Source organism: Leuciscus leuciscus (assembly GCF_965113295.1).
Source record: "Leuciscus leuciscus genome assembly, chromosome: 25".
In the NCBI taxonomy this organism is placed as follows: domain Eukaryota; kingdom Metazoa; phylum Chordata; class Actinopteri; order Cypriniformes; family Leuciscidae; genus Leuciscus; species Leuciscus leuciscus.
The window spans coordinates 25,438,710-25,457,568 of NC_138724.1; the positions used below are offsets into that span (position 1 = coordinate 25,438,710).

At 39.0% G+C, this 18,859-nt stretch overlaps 1 protein-coding gene and 1 long non-coding RNA gene across 2 annotated transcripts; one reads left to right on the plus strand and one right to left on the minus strand.

Annotated features, from left to right (window-relative positions):
• Nucleotides 1–290: 290 nt before the first annotated feature.
• Nucleotides 291–18,141, minus strand: snx33 (sorting nexin 33). Its single transcript, XM_082160100.1, has 2 exons — nt 15,905–18,141; nt 291–3,979 (listed from the first exon to the last, which is right to left on the minus strand). Exons 1-2 carry the CDS (start codon nt 17,310–17,312, stop codon nt 3,726–3,728), a joined length of 1,662 nt encoding a protein of 553 aa, XP_082016226.1. The 5' UTR covers nt 17,313–18,141; the 3' UTR covers nt 291–3,725.
• Nucleotides 3,990–6,741, plus strand: LOC309490835. Its single transcript, XR_014202851.1, has 2 exons — nt 3,990–5,623; nt 5,735–6,741. It is a non-coding gene; the product is annotated as an uncharacterized lncRNA (long non-coding RNA).
• Nucleotides 18,142–18,859: the final 718 nt, after the last annotated feature.

Below are 18,859 nucleotides of genomic sequence, written 5' to 3' on the forward strand. Positions count from 1 at the left end.
TTTTTAATTAGCATGCATTTTACATGACTAAGTAACTGTTGGCAGATATTTTATGTCCACATGTTCCCTAATGAGTTAACTGAAAACAAAACAAAAAACGGTTATTTTTGTCCGTTGATGTTGCTGGCATTGCTACTTTAGTGCCATTTAACTCAAATCTCAAAGCTCTTTTATTGGTGGTTTGCAACAGAATGCATGCAGTCACTCATAAATCTCTGCTTTACAAAACAAAAGTTCCCTACAAGTTCAACCCCCCCCCCCCCCCCCCCCCCCCCCAAAAAGACACTGAATCCATTTTGAGATCTCTTTATTCAGATCCCCTGTTGGACACCAGAACTGTGTAAAAGTGTAAAATCTACACATTGTATAAATCCTACTGTCCTCCTTACAGTGAGTAAACACAGAGCAATGTGCTGGACGCGGCTTCACACGTCCTAACAAGAGTCCAAAATCATCCGTGTGAGGTCTGCCGTTCCCCCAATAAACGTTTTGTGTCCATTTATTTGCTTGATTTGTCTCTCAGAATGTGTGTAATCCATCTTCCGGTGTGACATTGCTGTTGACTGTAGTGCGAAACGCAAGAAGATCATTAAGAAAAGGGAATATTTGGATTAGTCTAGTCATGGAAAACCGTCTTTGCTTTGGTATGACTAAAGCTGTGCGTTTGAGCTCAGCTGTATCCCGGAATGTGAGTGGACACACGCAACCTCGACACAAGGTCTGTTTGCCTTCCAAGGTTTTCCAGAGAATTAAGAGCAGAGGCTTTTGTTTATGTGCATTTTTTTTTCTTCCCTGCTTTACCAGAAAAGAAATCCCCTACGGGATCTTTCAGTGTTGCTTCAACTGATTCGCAAACGATGACCATTTCCTTCTGTGGACACATAAACATCTGGACACCAAAACACAACTTCTACAAACCACAAGAGCGGCGATCACGTTAAAGTCAACATAAAAATGCTGTTCGCAAGCCGTTTTACTTTCATAATACAACATATTTTGACAATAAAAAAAAAGCTAGATTTTGTGTTAACTCTTTCCACGCCAGTGTTTTTGAAAAAACATTTTAGATCATTTTCACAAGTTTCATGGCCCCCCACAATATTTTGTTGTATGAACATCTGAACATGCATCAGACCCTCTGCTTTTAAACAAACAAAAATCAACTTTTTTTTTTTTACCAACATTTAAATGCAAGTTTCATAAAAAAGCAACATTTTGAGCAAAAAGCTGAGAAAATCGCGTTTTTGTCAAAGACTACGTCTGGATGGGATTCAGAATGACGATCAAATCATAGACGAAGCTTCACAGTCCAATAGCTCGTCCTGGGTCGACTTTTCATTCAGTAATATTGTGCAGATTTTATTTATATGTTGTTTAATGTTGATGATCGCGTTATTTTACATATGCATCTGCTTACATCCGCTATCGCTTGTTTCTGCTTCTTCTTCACCTGTGTTTTTAATCAGAAGATTCAGAACTCTTTCAGACGATGTGGAATAGCGCCCCCTACCGTTTAACAGTGAAAACACGGAAAGCCAGAAAATTCTGTCAATGGCGGGGAAAGAGTTAAATTTGATTTCATCCATTGAAAAAAAAAACGCATTAATGTCTATTAAGAAAGTAAACGGTCAATTTCGTTGATTTCATGTTGGCTTTTATTCATTAATACATTGCTTGTGCCCAAATCTGCTCCGATTTGAACACGTTTATAATAAAACATTGGTAAACCCAAAGGTTTACATTTGGTCCTCAGTTACTAAGTGTGCAAACAGTGAACATCCAAGTTTACAATCTGAAACTTGAGACGAGTTTTACAGTTAAACCAAAAGCCTTGTAAAAATCACAACTCTTAACCACAGATTGCAGCCTTGAGACTTACATAAACTTCTGTACCCCTTAAACCTAGCAACTAAAAATAAAGATTAGCCTACTTTTGAGGAAATTAAAACAAAAGCCATTAACATAAGCTCAAAGTCCTCTCAAGTTTTTCCTGAGGGCACACAAAAAGGAGACGAGGAGGATATGAGCTCCATTTTTGCCTTAGAAACACCCTGAACAACAAACAGTCAGGCTAAATGCTAATGCTAATGCTAATACTGAAGTGTTTCCATCTGATACACAGAATCTCTGGGCGGGGATTCTTGCTCAAGAATTCACAAAAACATGTTTTGTCTTAATAACACCAGGAGAAATTAGTACCGGACCATCTAGCTTGGAAGAACGTGCTATGCAAAGCCTGCAGTGATTCATCTGAATCCCTGATGAATATCATATGACTCTCATTGTATCAGATCAGAAAACTCACGTAAACTCAGGAATCTTGGGTCTGAAGGGGAATTAGAATAACATGATATCGGATTAAACTTCCTGGAAGTGAGCAGAAGCCACATGAACCTGCTATGTGGGTTTAATTATTTGCTCATCTTGTCCAAACAAATTTAGCAGTTGAACGTCTCAAGCGCCAAGTCATGTTACTATCGTCACTAAAAGCAAAATGTTGCGCCGAAGCAACAAATCCCAGCCAATCAGAACATGTTTTGTTTAATAGAGTGCAACAACGCCTGCCCACTTTTTAAGTATTTTTTCCATAGCAATAAAAAAAAAAATGGCGTTTTAAGCCATGAACCAAGCCAATCAGCTACGAGGTGAATCACAACATTACAAATTTGATTTGAAGCAAAAGTATTTGAAAATCAGACAAAAGTACAAAGGTACAAGACTGTGTACTTAATGGCTTTAGTGATTTAAAGAACTACAATCCCATGATGCATTGCGAATAGCATCATCAAAACGATTGAGAAATATAAGAACACTCATTTAAAAAATATTGATTATATATATATATATATAAACAAAATATCTTGCAAAATATACATACATATATATATTCACGGGAGTGGGTGGAGCTAAATAGCTCTTTTGGCACGTTTTGCTTGTAGCGACTCTCTGATTGGTGGAATTTTCTGCACAGCATCATGGGTAATGTAGTTTTTCACCACGAATTCTGCTGTTAAACATGATTATTTTAAAACTAAACCGTCAATTATCAACCTCGTAGCTCACAGTGAGTTATAATTAAAAATCCCTATAGAGAAAATGAATGGAGTTTTAACTTCCGAAACCCAACTGTTGCACTCTAAATACAGTGAATTGGAACAGGCTTTTGGACCAATGAGATTTCAGAGGGGGCAACTATACGAGCAACTCGCATGAACAGAAAATTTAACGTTCAGCATTTTTTTGGACACTTTTTTTCTTGCATTGCGCCTGGATAAGACACGGTGTCACAATCTGATGTTTTTAAGAGATAATTGCGTTTAAGCAAACTAATGCGTAAACAACTTCTGTCACATGACCAGTTTTTGGCGTCAGATTAGCGTCTGCACCTGCTAACACGCAGGTAACATCATTCGCACACCTGTGAGTATCGAATAAAAAATATGAAAAAAGTAACAGGCAATGTAAAAGACTGATCTAACAGGCATTTAAATAAAATTCAAAACATGAAGATGAAGATATACATGGTTTATCAAAGGCAACTGCATTGTTGGTTTCTGGGGTTAAAAGTGACATTTTTAAGTGCAGAAGCGAGAATGTCCTGTTTCTCTTGCAAATAATCCTGTCTGGAACTCAAAAATTCCAACTTTGGGAGTAAAAAAGCGTTTGCTAATCCGTCCACAGGAGCGTTGTATCTCCATTACAGTCCAGAGGCCAAAGGTCAGGCTCTAGAGGCTCTCGTACATGCGAAGGGTTCTCTCTAATTGCTGACCTACGCGCTGGTAGAAGGCGATCTGTTGGCGGAGATACGCCTGCATCATCTCTTTGAAGTCCACCTCCCTGCGCTGGTGGAAGTAGTTCATCTCGGCCTGCAGGGCGAATCCCACAGTCCGGCAGCGTTTGCGAATGCCGTCTGCTTCTTCTTGGTCCATCTTCCCCTCGTCGCTCATACGTTGAGACTCCTTTACTTTTGCAAAAGCACCTGAAAAGAAGCAAAAAAGAAAGGTTTTTAAATATATGCACTAACTACTAGTCAAACACTAGCAATGGCGCTGAAGAAAACTTTTAATTATGTACGTTTTTAGCACAAAGCCAGGCTTCTACTAACCCAAATCAGACTGATTTATCAAATATATATTTACAAAAGTTTGCACACAAGGAAACTATAGGCAATATCCATGCATCAGACTGATATTGCAAATAAAAACACAACAAATAAATCAATAATTTAAACATACTAAATTATATTTAATAACATATTTTTTAAGTTGTTAGAAATACTGGGTAACCAGGGATATTTTTTATTAAATATTGTGACAATTTCTCATTTAGGGTCATGAACATCCCTGTTTTGACATTCCCTGTAAACATTTCTGACGATTCACGAAAAAACTCTGACGTTTTCATGTTTGCCGGTCAAGACCCCAAAAAAAGAAAAAATATTTTTAAGTCAGTTTGTCAACATTTGTTACATTTATGCATTTAGCACACACTTTTAACCAAAGAAATGTACAAGATGTACACTTTTTTTTGATCATTTCAAGAATGTTAATTTCACTGCGACTCGAACACATAATTCTGGCGTTGCTAGTGCCATGCTCTAATGTTTGAACTTCAGGAAAGCACACACAAATGAAACAAAAACATTTAAAATACATATAATTTTATTTATTTTTTTACTAAAAACATGTTTATATGTTGTTGTTTTTTTAAACAAATGGTTAAAAAATTGTTGTTAAATATAGTTTTAAAAATAATTTGTTATCTTGTTTATTTTTGTTGTAATGCTTTGATTTTTTTGTTTTTCATAGTGTGATTTTTTTTATGTGTGAATTCTATTGAATCCAATTTAGGGTCAATTTGCCCTGCAAAGTTAGCCTGGTTAAAACCAGACCATTCTCAGTAGTAACTGAGTTATGGTCTGGCAAAGCTTCATTAATAACTCATTTCCAAAGGGGCGTCACCAACGAACGTCGCTCAAATGCCCCTGGGCAGTGGGCACAATTGGATAGACCTAAAACCAATCAGAGCGATCGTCATCGTGTAAAGCCCGCCTCAACGTTTCTGATTGGTGCCGCGATTTCGAGGGATTAGAAATGGGCTTGAATGAGCTCTTTGCCAGACTACTTGCAGAGCAAATCTAAATTTGCCGGAAGTTGTCTGGGTTTTCCCAGGCTACTGCAAAGTAGAAATCTTTCCCAGAATTAGCACATAACACATAACAAGTGTTAAACTTTACATTACATCACACTTGTTTGTTTAACCCTTTTTCTGCATAGCAAACGAGACTCCAATATTAGCAAAAAAAAAATACAAAAATCTTTTAAAATGTTCGCAGCTCAGTTTTTTTTTACTTGTCAGATAAAAGTGCCTTTTGTCCCATATTTGTTTCACGTTTCCAGTGTAACCGGTTCTAATCATTCACGTCCTGTTGTGACAGAACAAACCACTCGCACGCTCATGAGAACGGAGCCGCTGAGTCACAGGACTCAAAGAGAAATACGACTGAATCTGGAGACCTGAACAGACAGATCCACTAAATCATCACATGTGTAGCGCAGAAGACCGAGACTGTCAGGGACAGCGTGAGGGATTAGATGTGGACAGTGTGTATGACTGATCAGAGGTCAGTGTTTGGCAGTGCTGTACACCTGTAATCTGACACAGGAAGTCCGGCCCTGTGTTCTTTGTGTTTGGGATTTGATACACAGCAATTTATTACTTTATTTCCTTTCAGTTCACAGACTGACGGATTACAAACCCACTGTGAAAACACAAAGAACAAACGAGAACAGTCAAATGAAAGCTCAGAGGCCGTATGCAAAGACCTTGGTTTTTGCATTCCCTCAGCGAACATCAACAATTAGACAATATTGTGCCCCGTAAACAAGGTCGTGGTTTGCATATTTATTTTTGGAAATCATTTCTAACCACATTGAGCAAAATGGCGGATTGTTACACTTTTTGTAGCATTTTGTCCTGAGGAATGGAAACCCATTTCCAAGAAACATAAATCATGCTTTGGCAAATCATAATTATGAGATAAAAAGTCACATTTAAACATACTAAGTCACAATAATGGCATTACGATAAATGCGAAATTATGACATACTGTCAGGAATATGAGATGAAGAGTAAAAATCAACATTAAATTATGACAAAGTACTTTTGACTTTTTCTGTATTAAAGACTTGTCGTATTTTTGGCTTTTATCTCATCATTTCAACTTCATCTCAAAATTTCCACTTTTTATCTTATAGCCTAATTTTGGCTCATCTATGAAAATAGGTCAAAAACATTCTTAGTATATCATAATTTTGACTTTTTAATCTCATAATTGTATAAATGATGACTTAGTATGTCATAACGTTGACTGTCACAAAATTATGACTAAGTATGTCATAATTTCGACTCATTCATGACATAATTCTGACATGTTAAAAATAAGAGTCAAAAACTTTCTTAGCATAATCTCATAATTATGAAGTAGTATGTCATAATTTCAACTTTTTATAACTACGATTGACCAAATGTTTTCTTATGTGGCAAAAATGGGCTTTCAAGCATGAAAAACAGTTCATACTAAATCAAATGTCTGTTACTGTTATAGAAATGAGCTATTCACAGTCAGCCTTAATTATTATGAAAATATGCAATAACAAGGGGGTTAACAAGATAAAGCTGCAAATTTTGTCATATTCGGCTGGTCATGTGATCTCAACATGGCGACCCACATACAATATATTTAAAAACTGCTTATTATACAGTATTACGCTACTGATATTTATCTCATATGAATGTACACCATGTAAAACTCAGTATGCAAATGACATGTAAATGACCTCTGTAATGATTGGCTAATCTCTGCATACTGGCGTAGGTTTCATTTTGCCAGACTGCCACATTTTAAAAAGGCATTGACATTAATGAGTCAACCTATTTTCCATGATGTTTTTCTTCCAAGAGGACAATGAAACAGTTTTTCACGACGGAGGGACAGAACGAGTGTCCAGCGGTACCAGGCACGGTCCAGCACTGACTCTCTGTTCACTCGAACACACACAAGTCTGCAGGACTGAATTCAACAAAGCCACGCTCAATATGACAGATGTACTATAATATCTCATATGATGTTTATTTAAAGAGACATAAATTAAAGTCTGAATGTTGATTTGTAACTTATTCCTGTGATAAAAACTGAATTTTCCGGCATCATTACTCCAGTCTTGTGTCACATGATCCTTCAGAAATCATTCTAATATGCCGAATTGTTGCTCAAAAAAACATGTCTTATTATCTAAGTTGTGCTCACATTTCTATCATTCCAAACATTTGGTTTTGCTCACTTTGGTCTGTGATGTTCAGTAAACAAAACTTTAAAAGAGAGTTTAATTCGATTCGTCCTCTCTAATGGACCACAGACATGCTAAACATTAGCGCACATGAATGACAGGAATTAAGTGAATTCCTCTTCTGTATTTTTTCCAACATGCAAAACTTCATTGTACGTGTGCTAACAGAGCCATTTAAAAGAGGAAGTTGAGCATCCGTAAAATGTCTGCACATCACTTTTTGTGGTCAGTGAGTGTCTGTCTGTCTATTTATTTGTTTTCCCAATATAAACACTAGTATATATATGGCTTCAGTTTACTCTGAGGGAAAGTCTCGAGGCTTTTTCAGAAGGAAAACAAACTCCCTTGGCCACCTAAATGAGTTTCTGGGGGTATTTTAGTCAGTGTCTAATTAAAAAACCATACAGCTTATTGATCTACATAGTATTAAGCAGTAAAATAGTGTCTTCTGAATTATATAATGAAATTTCAAGTTATTTAAATTAAGCAAAATGTCAAAGTAAACATTTCTGAAGTGCTTCCAGCTAACCAATTAGCTTGCAAAGCTAACATTTCCTACGCAAGTTACTTCAAGTAAACATAACAAATCGTTGTAGCTCTTCATACTCTCGATATACAGCATACTTGTGTTATACTTTCTTAAATTAGAAAACCTCAATCATCACAAACAAACTAAATATAATATACCACATAGTTAGCATGATGCTAACTGCAGTCAGAAATAGGATCAGTGTATGATCTGAGCTTTCTCTCGGTCTTTGAGGTGAAACGAATGTTAAAAGCACAAAGAATGACTGACCTGAAGCCTCAGAGCTGCATTTAATGTGTCTAACAGCACCGCCGCGGAAACACAGAGGAATTTCAGACTGGAAAAAACAGTCACAGCTCAATTTATCCCAGAGCAAATTCTCAGACACCAGAAGGGGAGAAACAAACCATAAAGGTAGGCCAAAAAAAATTGCACAAGCATGCTTTTCAAGCTGAACACTTGTACAAAGAGAAGTATATTAGGTTCATATAAATGTATGCTTTTCAAAATTAAGTTTTGTTACTCTGCTAGGACGCCTGACATTTCATACATTTGACCACTTTATCAGTTTTTACTGATCAAAAACCAAACTCATCATGAAAATAATAAGTATAAATACACTCGAAGATGCATTTGACTGCAAAACTCAAACATTAAATGCCAAAAAGAGCATTCAACAGGCAATTTAGCATTAGCAGAAGCATCATCACAAAAGTGATGCCTTAAAATCACTTAAAAGTAGGTCAGAAAAGTGAAATTGGTTGTCAAAAATATCTGAAGAATGTCGGCAACCAAACAGTTAATGGCACCCATTGTATATTTTTCTCCATACTATAAAATCAATGGGGTCCATCAACTGTTTGGCTACCCATATTCTTCAAAATATCTTCTTTTTGAGAAACTCGTACAGGTTTGGAACAACATGAGGGCGAGTAAATGATGACAGAATTTTTGGGTGGACTATCCCTTTAATTCCTTAAGTGTGGCTAAAGTATAACATTGTGAGTAAAATCTAAGTTAGCTCTGTGTTCTCAGCCACTCTATTATTACAGGACTGGTGTGAAGCGATCATATGCCGTCTTGTATGCCTCTCCTGTTCATCCACACACGCTTGCACTTCTTGATTATTTAAGACTGTATGCATGAAGTACAAAACCGGCTCACTTCCTGCAAGTTAGCCATGAGCGGCTCAGAGATGGAGAGGAATTCAAGGTCTTGCCCTGACATGTTATTCCTCTTTATTTCAAAGCTAAAAGCAACAAAACTGCACAACTCTGACGTGTGTGTGAGAGAGTGTGTATTACTGGCAATAAAATCAGACCAACACCCATAAAAGCCAAAGAGTTCATGACTACTGCACACGCGGAGCCCGAGGCCTGGAACGCCTTTTGTTTTTACTCGTATTTTTCATTCTCTCCCTATTTGCGGAGGTGGGAGATATTTTGGATTAAAATCCAAATTCATTTCCCACTGGTATTGGAAGAGCTAAATATTTCCATAGCCTTTAATTCGAGGAGTCGGTCGGGTTCAAGCTGACTTCTGGACGTCAGGTCAAGTGTCCTGGCGTCCCACGGCGGATCTGATTACGGCTCTTTGGCTGGGACGCGCAAAAGCCGAACGGAGCGCGCTCAGAGAGGGCTGTTATTATTTCCCTGGGTCATGTGTTGTTTTCCCTCGGTTCATTGGTTCTCTTTGATCTCTCCCTGTGCTGTCGTGCGGCTCGCAAGAGAAACAGATGCTCAATTTTTTAAGATATCGCAAAGTCAAAACGTTACAGTCAATTAACTGTCCCCTAACTGCGGGACGAGCCCCTTTAGGATGTCCTCGTATGCTTTTTACCTACAGCAGGGAGAACTAACATGTTATAAATGTTATTGGTCATATTGTAAGTCTTCTTACCACTAAAATTACATTTTCTGCTGACATAATCAATATAAATAATATAAATATGCCCTGATATTTAGGGATGCACCAATATGAACATTTTGGCCGATACTGACAAAAAATATATTGGCCAATAAATCTAAATCCACATTTTTATATAATATTTGAGAGCCTGATTACAAAAACATAAGTCTCACCATCCCAAGCACACAATTATAATGATCTTCTCTCATCATAATTTTATGTAGCTTATATGACAGACTTGCAGATTCCAATCATATTTCAAGCAATTCAAAACCATCATGGTGATGAGTGCGCACCTGATGCGTCTCAGCTGAAGAAAATAATACATTATTTATCAGCTTTAATATATCAACCAAATTGTCTTATCAGGCCGATAACAATAACATAAAAAATTAACATATGTCGGCCAATAACGATATGGTGTCCAATGTATCGTGCATCCCTAATTATTGTTATATATAGATTACTATGAACAAATATATCTTAGCCTAACATGTTTCTATACAATCAAATCTCTACATATTTTTTACTATTATTACATCATTAAAAATTGGTAACCTGCAATTGTTACCCATTTCTGAACCCATAAAACTAGTTTTGTTGGTATAAATGAATGTATTTGGGTTGATTCAGCAATAATACATAATGAAACTGAAAATATAACTAAAACAAAAATACATATAAATACCTTTATATAAATAACTTTTTTAGGTACTATACGGTTATCCGGACCACACGATGGCCTACCCTTAACCCCGCCCCTAAACCTGTTGGGCAGGTTTGCACTGCACAACATCAGGAAGATCCGGCCTTTCCTAACTGAGCATGCAACACAACTTCTCGTCCAGGCCCTGGTCATCTCTAGGCTTGACTACTGCAATGCTCTTCTGGCTGGACTTCCAGCATGTGCAATCAAACCCCTACAGATGATCCAGAATGCTGCAGCTCGTCTTGTCTTCAACGAGCCCAAAAGGGCCCACGTCACTCCTCTGTTCATCTCTCTACACTGGCTACCTCTCGCTGCTCGCATCAAGTTCAAGGCACTGACGCTTGCTTACAGATCTATCACAGGCTCAGCTCCCTCCTACTTTCACTCACTCCTACGAGTCTACATCCCTACCAGACACCTACGATCGGTCAACGAGCGACGTCTCGTGGTTCCATCACAGAAAGCCACAAAATCACTTTCCAGAACATTCTCATTCACAGTTCCATGCTGGTGGAACGCTCTCCCCACCCTCATCCGGAATGCAGAATCCCTGACAACATTCAAAAGACAGCTAAAAACCCATCTCTTCCGTGAGCACTTATCCTCATAAAAAAATAAAATAAATAAAACCCCATGTTTTTTCCTTTGAAACATCACTTATCAGGCTTATGCTACTCTGAATAATACCTGAACTTCGTATTTTGAGCACTTCTTGTGTTGTTGTTGTTTTTTTGCCTCTTTATGATGACTCGCTTAAATTAGTCCTAATTTGTAAGTCGCTTTGGATAAAAGCGTCTGCTAAATGACTAAATGTAAATGTAAATGTACCCGTCACTGGGGTTAAGACCAATCATATGATGGCCTACCTCTAACCTCGCCCCTAAATCTACCCGTCACTGGGGTTAAGACCAATCATATGATGGCCTACCCCTAACCCCGCCCCTAAACCTACCCGTCACTGGGGTTAAGACCAGTCATACGATGGCCTGCCCCTAACCCCTAACCCCGCCCCTAAACCTACCCGTCACTGGGGTTAAGACCAATCATACGATGGCCTACCCCTAACCCCGCCCCTAAACCTACCCGTCACTGGGGTTAAGACCAGTCATACGATGGCCTGCCCCTAACCCCTAACCCCGCCCCTAAACCTACCCGTCACTGGGGTTAAGACCAGTCATACGATGGCCTACCCCTAACCCCGCCCCTAAACCTACCCGTCACTGGGGTTAAGACCAATCAGGGATGACTATACGGACTATACGGGACTAAAAGACATACGTGTGGTCCGGATAACCGTATAGTTTCCTTTTTTATATATGTACTAATACATGTATATTATGTTAAAAAACTAAACTAAATGTTCATCAAAACTATAATTATATGTCAATGATACTAAATCAACACTGATTCAAGGGATTAATGAGCAAATTAAATATTGAACTTAAGTCAAACATCAATGATGATTCAACAATGAATCAACGACTGTTGCTAAATCTGCCTGTGTCAAACATCAGCAGCGCAATATACTAAACTCTAATCGACTTCTATTGTAGGAGGCGGTTTCTGTGTCCATTAGTTGCTATTAGCAACTTGATTATTTAAAAACACCATTATCCATTGTACACTAAGATCCATTGTGTCTCAACATGAACAGTAATCATGTTACGACCGTTATATAGGGTGTGGACGTGAAACTGGAGCAATCAGACTGGCCTCCTTTCAACACACTCACATGTCAATTGTTTGCTTAGGGCGGTTGTTTGATAAGCACTAACTACTTCTGGAGAATAATGCTACTTTAACAAACCTAAAAGGCACAATAATGATGTAAGGACTCTGAAATCACACCTACTTTATGGGAATAAATCTATATTCCATTGATGCCACTGATATTCCATTAATTATCCGTAAATCTGGGGTCTGGCATGTGCCTCGGTCACGTGACCCATCACGCCTTCAGCAAACTTGCTCAGTAATAAGGAGGATACACATCTCTGTTCTCCTCCACAATCGACTGATCTCACCACAGTGAACACATAAATGCCGCATTAACCTGTTTAACAACATTAAATCCTCACTTTGATTACCGACAATTGTCTTTCTGCCTATAAAGCAGAAAGTTTTGCTGGCATGTCTTTTGAGGGAGAGATTTTGGAGATTGGGCCGGTCCAATTCAAAGTGGCTGAAATCATAAACAGGATCTTTAAACAAGTGCATTGCTTATTATCTTTAACTAAATTCAAGCTGCATGACTTTATGCATTAATGAACTGATGATGATGATGATGATGATGATGAATACAAATAAAGTGGTCAGAAAAGCATAAATATCCACTACCAGGCAAATGTTTGGACACAGCTACGACTATTGATTGATTGATTGATTGATGACCACTATATATATATATATATATATATACACACTGTCCGGTCAAAAAATAAAAAAAGAGTCGCTGTCTGGATTTAAAGAGGCAAATGCTTAAGAGTCTATGGTTGGATCATTAATGCAGTGATTATTATGTTTCTAGCATGTTATATGTTTGGCAACAGTTCTTCTGACTCTAATTGATGGAGTGTGTAGCTTTTCATCTCTTAAACAGCCATGTAGGAAGACACATCATGGCCATATTCCAGGACGACAATGACCAGATTCATCAGGCTCAGATTGTGGAAGAATGGTTGTGAGGATCATGAAGAATCATTTTCACACATGAGTCACCTATGAGTCCAGATCTTAGATTCACTGAAAGTCTTTGGGATGTGCTGGAGGAGACTTTACAGAGCGCTGGACTCTTGCATTGTCAATATAAGATCTTGACCAAAAATGAATGCACCTCTTGATAGAAATTAATGTTTTGATGTTATTTCCATCAAGAGGTGCATTAATCTTGATCTTGCCATGTTGTGTCTTCCTACATGGTTGTTGAAGAAATTAAAAGCTACACACTCCATCAATCAAGGTTAGAAGAACTGATGCCAAACATATAACATGCTAGAAACATAATCACAGCAATAATGATCAAACCATAGACTCTTACAGATACTCATTCTTTATAATGACTACTATTTATTTACTTTTATTATTATTATGATTTTTTTGCCATTCACACTTGCTAAACATGACTGGATTGGAATTGGATATGCACAAATCTTAAGTGCCCGTTTACACAGGGTCACTTCATGCGTTTTCTCTGATCGGATAGCTTTCCGAAATGCTTTCGAGACAGATTTAAATCTGATCACTGATTTGAGACGCATTTCAATCAAAACTAAACAAGTGTAAATGCTTTGTTGAAGCCACATAAGTAAATTTTACTCCTCCCAAAATGGTACAAAAGAAGTGCGTGAGTGTGTTATAGGCTACTAGTAACCAGACACGACAGTGTTACTGTAACAGCTGAGGATCTCTTCAGCAAGCCAAAAATGAAACTGACGTTGCATCCTGAAGCTCAACACACACTCATCTTCATTAAAAACAGTGAGACTAAATTATCTCACCAAAGCTGATGCTGCTCACTCTCCCACTGCGGTCTTTAATCTTGAAATTAGCTCATGATTAATAATAAAATGCAGTTCATAACTGTAGCTTTCATTGACGTGATTTGGATTTGAAGATAGGGATTTATATTGTTTTTGCGGAGACATATTTATGTGGCCGAGTGTAAAGGGAACAGTTTTAATAAATTGGACAAATCCGATCAGCGGAAACGCATGAAGTGGCTAAGTGTAAACAGGCCCAAAGTGAGTCCAAGTTTCATCCCGTAGAGTAAATACTGGCGTTTACTAAGCGTCAGGATGCCAGCGTATGTTAAGTCTGAGCTCTCATGAGCGAGACATTCTTAACATCACTATGACATTCCACAGAAGGATCATAATGAAAGTGGAAGCTTGTCTGAGCCACAAACTGATTGAGCTTTAATGTCTTGGACTTGAGTGCACTGATTAATCCCGCTATTTCCCACACTTCCTGTGATTTAGAGGATGCTTCCCGTCAGGAGCAGGGACAGAACTTTCTCTTTCTTAACTCCCTGTAAAATGTCAGATGCATCACTTTTTCAGCTTTAAAATGTCTCTGCAAATCTCCTGACCTGACATCATCTGCAACAGAATTCACTCCAGTCCACAATGCGAGGCCCACTAACCCCTGCTCATAAGTAACAACACGTGTGATTGGCTGCCTGCAGGCATGATGTCACTGGGTCAGTCCAGCTGCGTGCCCCACATTTGAGCAAGTCAGTAGGTTCGGAAACAAGCACACCATCTAAACTAAGGGGTGTAGAAACCATTTACAAGGTGGAGGTGATGCAATGAATGACGAATGCTGAATTTCAACACCCATGTGTAATATACAAGTGTTTAACTCATTTATCAGCAAATATCTTTAACTCTTTCCTCGCCAGTGTTCAGCCAGCGCCAGCATTTTTTATCATTTTCACAGAAGTTTCATGGCCTCCGGAATATTTTGATGTATGAATAGCTGAATACGCAATATGTCAAAAGAAAGAACAGACCCTCTGATTAAATAAAATGTATTCCAGCTCCATATATTACTTTTTTAATCAACATTTGAATGTGGAAAAGTTTCATAAAAAAAAAAAGAAAAGCAACATTTTGAGCAAAAAACTGGGAAAATCGTGTTTTTGTCAAAAACTATGTCCGGATCAAATTCAGAGCGATGATCAAAATAAAGATGGAGTAGATCGGGTCTATCAACACCCCCAAAAGCTTCACAATCCTATTCATTTAATAACATTAAGCATTTTTTATTTATGTGCCATTTAATGTTGATGATTGTGTTATTTTACATATGCTATCACTTATTTCTGCTTCATCTTCGCATGTTTTGATAGGAAGATTCAGAACTCTTACAGAAGCTGTGTAATAGCGCCCCCTACCGCTTAACAGTGAAAACAGGACATTTCCGTCAATGGCGGGGAAAAAAAGAAAAGAAAATAACTCTGACATTAGTCTTTCTACTTTTTATTTATTTATTATTATTAGTGTTTTTTAATTTCAGTTTTAGTTAGTAAAATGAAAATGAGAAATATGTTGTCTTGGCTACTAGCTGTAATAAAATACGTTATTTTTTTATAGTTTTTTTTATTTGAGCTAACATAACCACAGAAGAAAGAAACTCTGAAAGAGAGTCAGTTGTGGGTGAACTTGTGCTGTCAAATCGATTAATCGTGATTAATCGCATCTGACATATACATATAATTATAAATATATATGTATATACAGTATACACGCATATATTATATAAACACAAACTATTCTGTTACATCCGATTAATAGCGATGTTATGTTACATCCGATTAATAGCGATGTTATGTTATATCCGATTATTCGCGATTAATCGTTTTGACAGCTCTAAGGTGAACTTAGTTGAGTTTGTTCGAGCTCACTTTACCTTTCTGCAGGTGGATGATGTCTGGAAAGTTGGACAGCAGGCCCTGGTACAGCGACAGTTTATCCAGCATCTGAAACAGGTCGTATTTGGGCTGTTCGGCGAACATCTCTCCGATGTTCTCGTAGGTGCGGCCTGTGTGCGAGATGGCGTTGCTCAGGGCGTCCGAGCTGTAAGGAGGGTCCAGCAAGAAGGACTGGCTGATGGACTGGAAGCCGTTCCCCAGCCTCTGGAACTCCTTCCGAAATCCTCCGATGTGTTTGCGGACTAGTTCCGACGCGACGTGCGTCAACTGCATCACGCTGTCGTCCATCTTTTTGGCGAACGCCTTGAAGGTGTCAACACGCTCCTCCACGTCCTGAAGGTCCTGATGCTCGTTGGGAATCTGGAACGTGAGCATGAAATGAGCCCCGACCATCTCGTCCTTCTCTGCCCGCCTCTTCCCGAGTTTCCACTGTTTGTCGTCTCCGCACATGAGGAAGTGTTCGAAACCCTCATATTGAGACAGCACTGGGTGGCTGGTCATGTGGTCCATCCATAAAATGAGCCTCCTCTTCCTCTTATCGATGAAGTCTTCCTCGAACCGTCCCGTGGCCTGTTTTTCAGGGAGGTGCGGCACGGAAATCACTGTGAATTTGTGCAGTAGTCTGTTGTACAGCCAGTCAAAGTGCTTGTAGCGGCGGTAAACCGGCCTGGCAATGTGACTGGGGGTCAAGCGGTACGAGATGTACGTCTTAATGCCTTTGAACTTCGTCTGTTTGGTGGGGTCTTCAATGGAACAGGAGAAGGGTTGAGGGCTCTCCTTCCACTGCGGCCCCCGGGGGCCCATTTCGATGGTGTACGACTCTGCGATCTTAGCCATCATGGGAACGTCGCCAAGTACGAAGGCCTCCACACCTGAGCGCACGAAGCTGGAGAATCGGTTCAAGTTTCTGCCCACCATGCTGCCCTTCCTGTTGCTCGACATGCTGTCCTGACGCTCCATGTGTGGCTTGGTCCGGTAGTGGACGTTGGGGTTGGAATATGGACTTTGGGAATGTCCATTGGCACCCACCCCTCTCCGAGGGTCTTCATCCTCAACCACCGTTGAGGTTTCATCCCAGTCGTCCCAGTCGTCATCGTCGTCACTCGGCGGGGTCGGGGTAGTTGTGTGGATGTACGACAAATCCTTACCAGGAGAGCTTCCAGGTGAACTGAGGGACTGATCCGTCAGGTTTGACCCGGATCGGAGCCGAATGATCTGGACGTACGAGGCAGGAAACAAGCCTCGCTCTCCTCGGCTGTTCTCCCCTTGTAGCCAGCCATCCACAGAGTTCTCGTCGAAAATAACCAGCTCTTCGCTCTCCTGGATGCTTATCTCCTCCTTGTTCTCACTTTGGAAAGTGTAGAGGGCTTTGGCTCTCAGGGACATTTTTGTAACTTTTGCAAGACAAATGCAAAAAAAAAAAAGGGCCACAAAAAAAGTTCCCTTACCTCATATCAGACTGCAAATCTAAGAAAAAAAGGGCTTAGATAAATTAAAATTTACCTTTGTATGTAGTACAGCAGTATTTCTTAATGTATTCATAGCACTTTAATAAAACTAGTAGTTTTGAGGGTGTTGGTAAATAACATTCTTCAAGATAAAGATCTTCAAGCCTTTTTAAAGTTACTGACCACAAAGAAGACAACAGGAATCTTAATTTTCCTCGGAAATAATATCCTTTATCACATGTTGGAACTCCCTGTCAGGTTGTTATTCTCCAACTTCCCTTAATTTATGTCGTTTCATTATTCCCACAAAACCAGAATCTTCAACCGCAAAAAAATTAACCCATAAATCCACAAATCCCGTCCAGCAGAACTGAGACACCGGCAAACACATTCAGTTCAGTGCCTCATCATAACAAAAGTTTTAGCCATCTTGCATGCTGTGAAAATGTTTAAAAACAAACAGTTGTTTTGCAACTCCGGCTGAACTAAACTCCAGATGAAAACATTATACCAAACATTCCGTCCCGGACAGAGATGAGAAATAAACGCATCCTTTGCATTCCGCCAACAAAAGAACAAAAACTTAATCTAAAGCATCTGTATAATCCCCAGATCCAGTTCAAATCGCTCTGCACTCAAAGTATTTCCTTCGAGATGTGATTCAACAAGCCCGTGAAGAGTTTTTCATAAAGTATTTCTTTACTTTGAGCAGAAACGTAGTGACTCTTTCCATGACGTGACGATCGAACAATGAGAGTCGCGCAGTTTAGTGTGAGATTTACAGTCGCGTTTGTGGCGCCGCTCGGCGGTCAGGAAATCAACTGAAGGATCTGACTGGAACAGTTTCTAGTCAACTCAAAACACATCTGATTGAATACAGTAACTCATCTAGATAGTGTAACGTTACAATGCCTTGTAGTGACAAATGCTGGCGTTATTACCAATGACAATGAGGCAAATAGTTATGAGGGCGCAGGGCGAATCTGCCATTCAGCCACAATCAAATTTTAGGACGTTTGTTTGTTATCGGAGACATTTGTTTATAAGAAAGTACAATATTTTTGTATAAAATTTCAAATGCTGATTACATTGAAGTCCGCACAGAACTCTCTTTATTACAAAAAAAGTAAAATAATAATAATTACTCTTATCCAATAATCACAAATGGCTGTGATTGGTCCATCCTAATACAGCGTTGAGAAAACTAACAAGTGCCACGTGACAATAACATACGTTTCAAGTGGCGCAAAGCCAAATGGGTGGGGCTTGACGTCTAGCTCCACCTCTGTGAACCTAGTGAAGCGCCAATCAAGCGCCACTCACTGGCTGTTAACATTACTGCAAGCCCTTCGAACACTACTAACCTAATGAAAAACATGTTTACTGCTGCAAAATGCTGACATGTAATATTGCCTTACCTTTCTCTAATATTTGATTTTTATGATTTATTATTTTTCAGCATGAGGAACGACGTGAATAAACTTA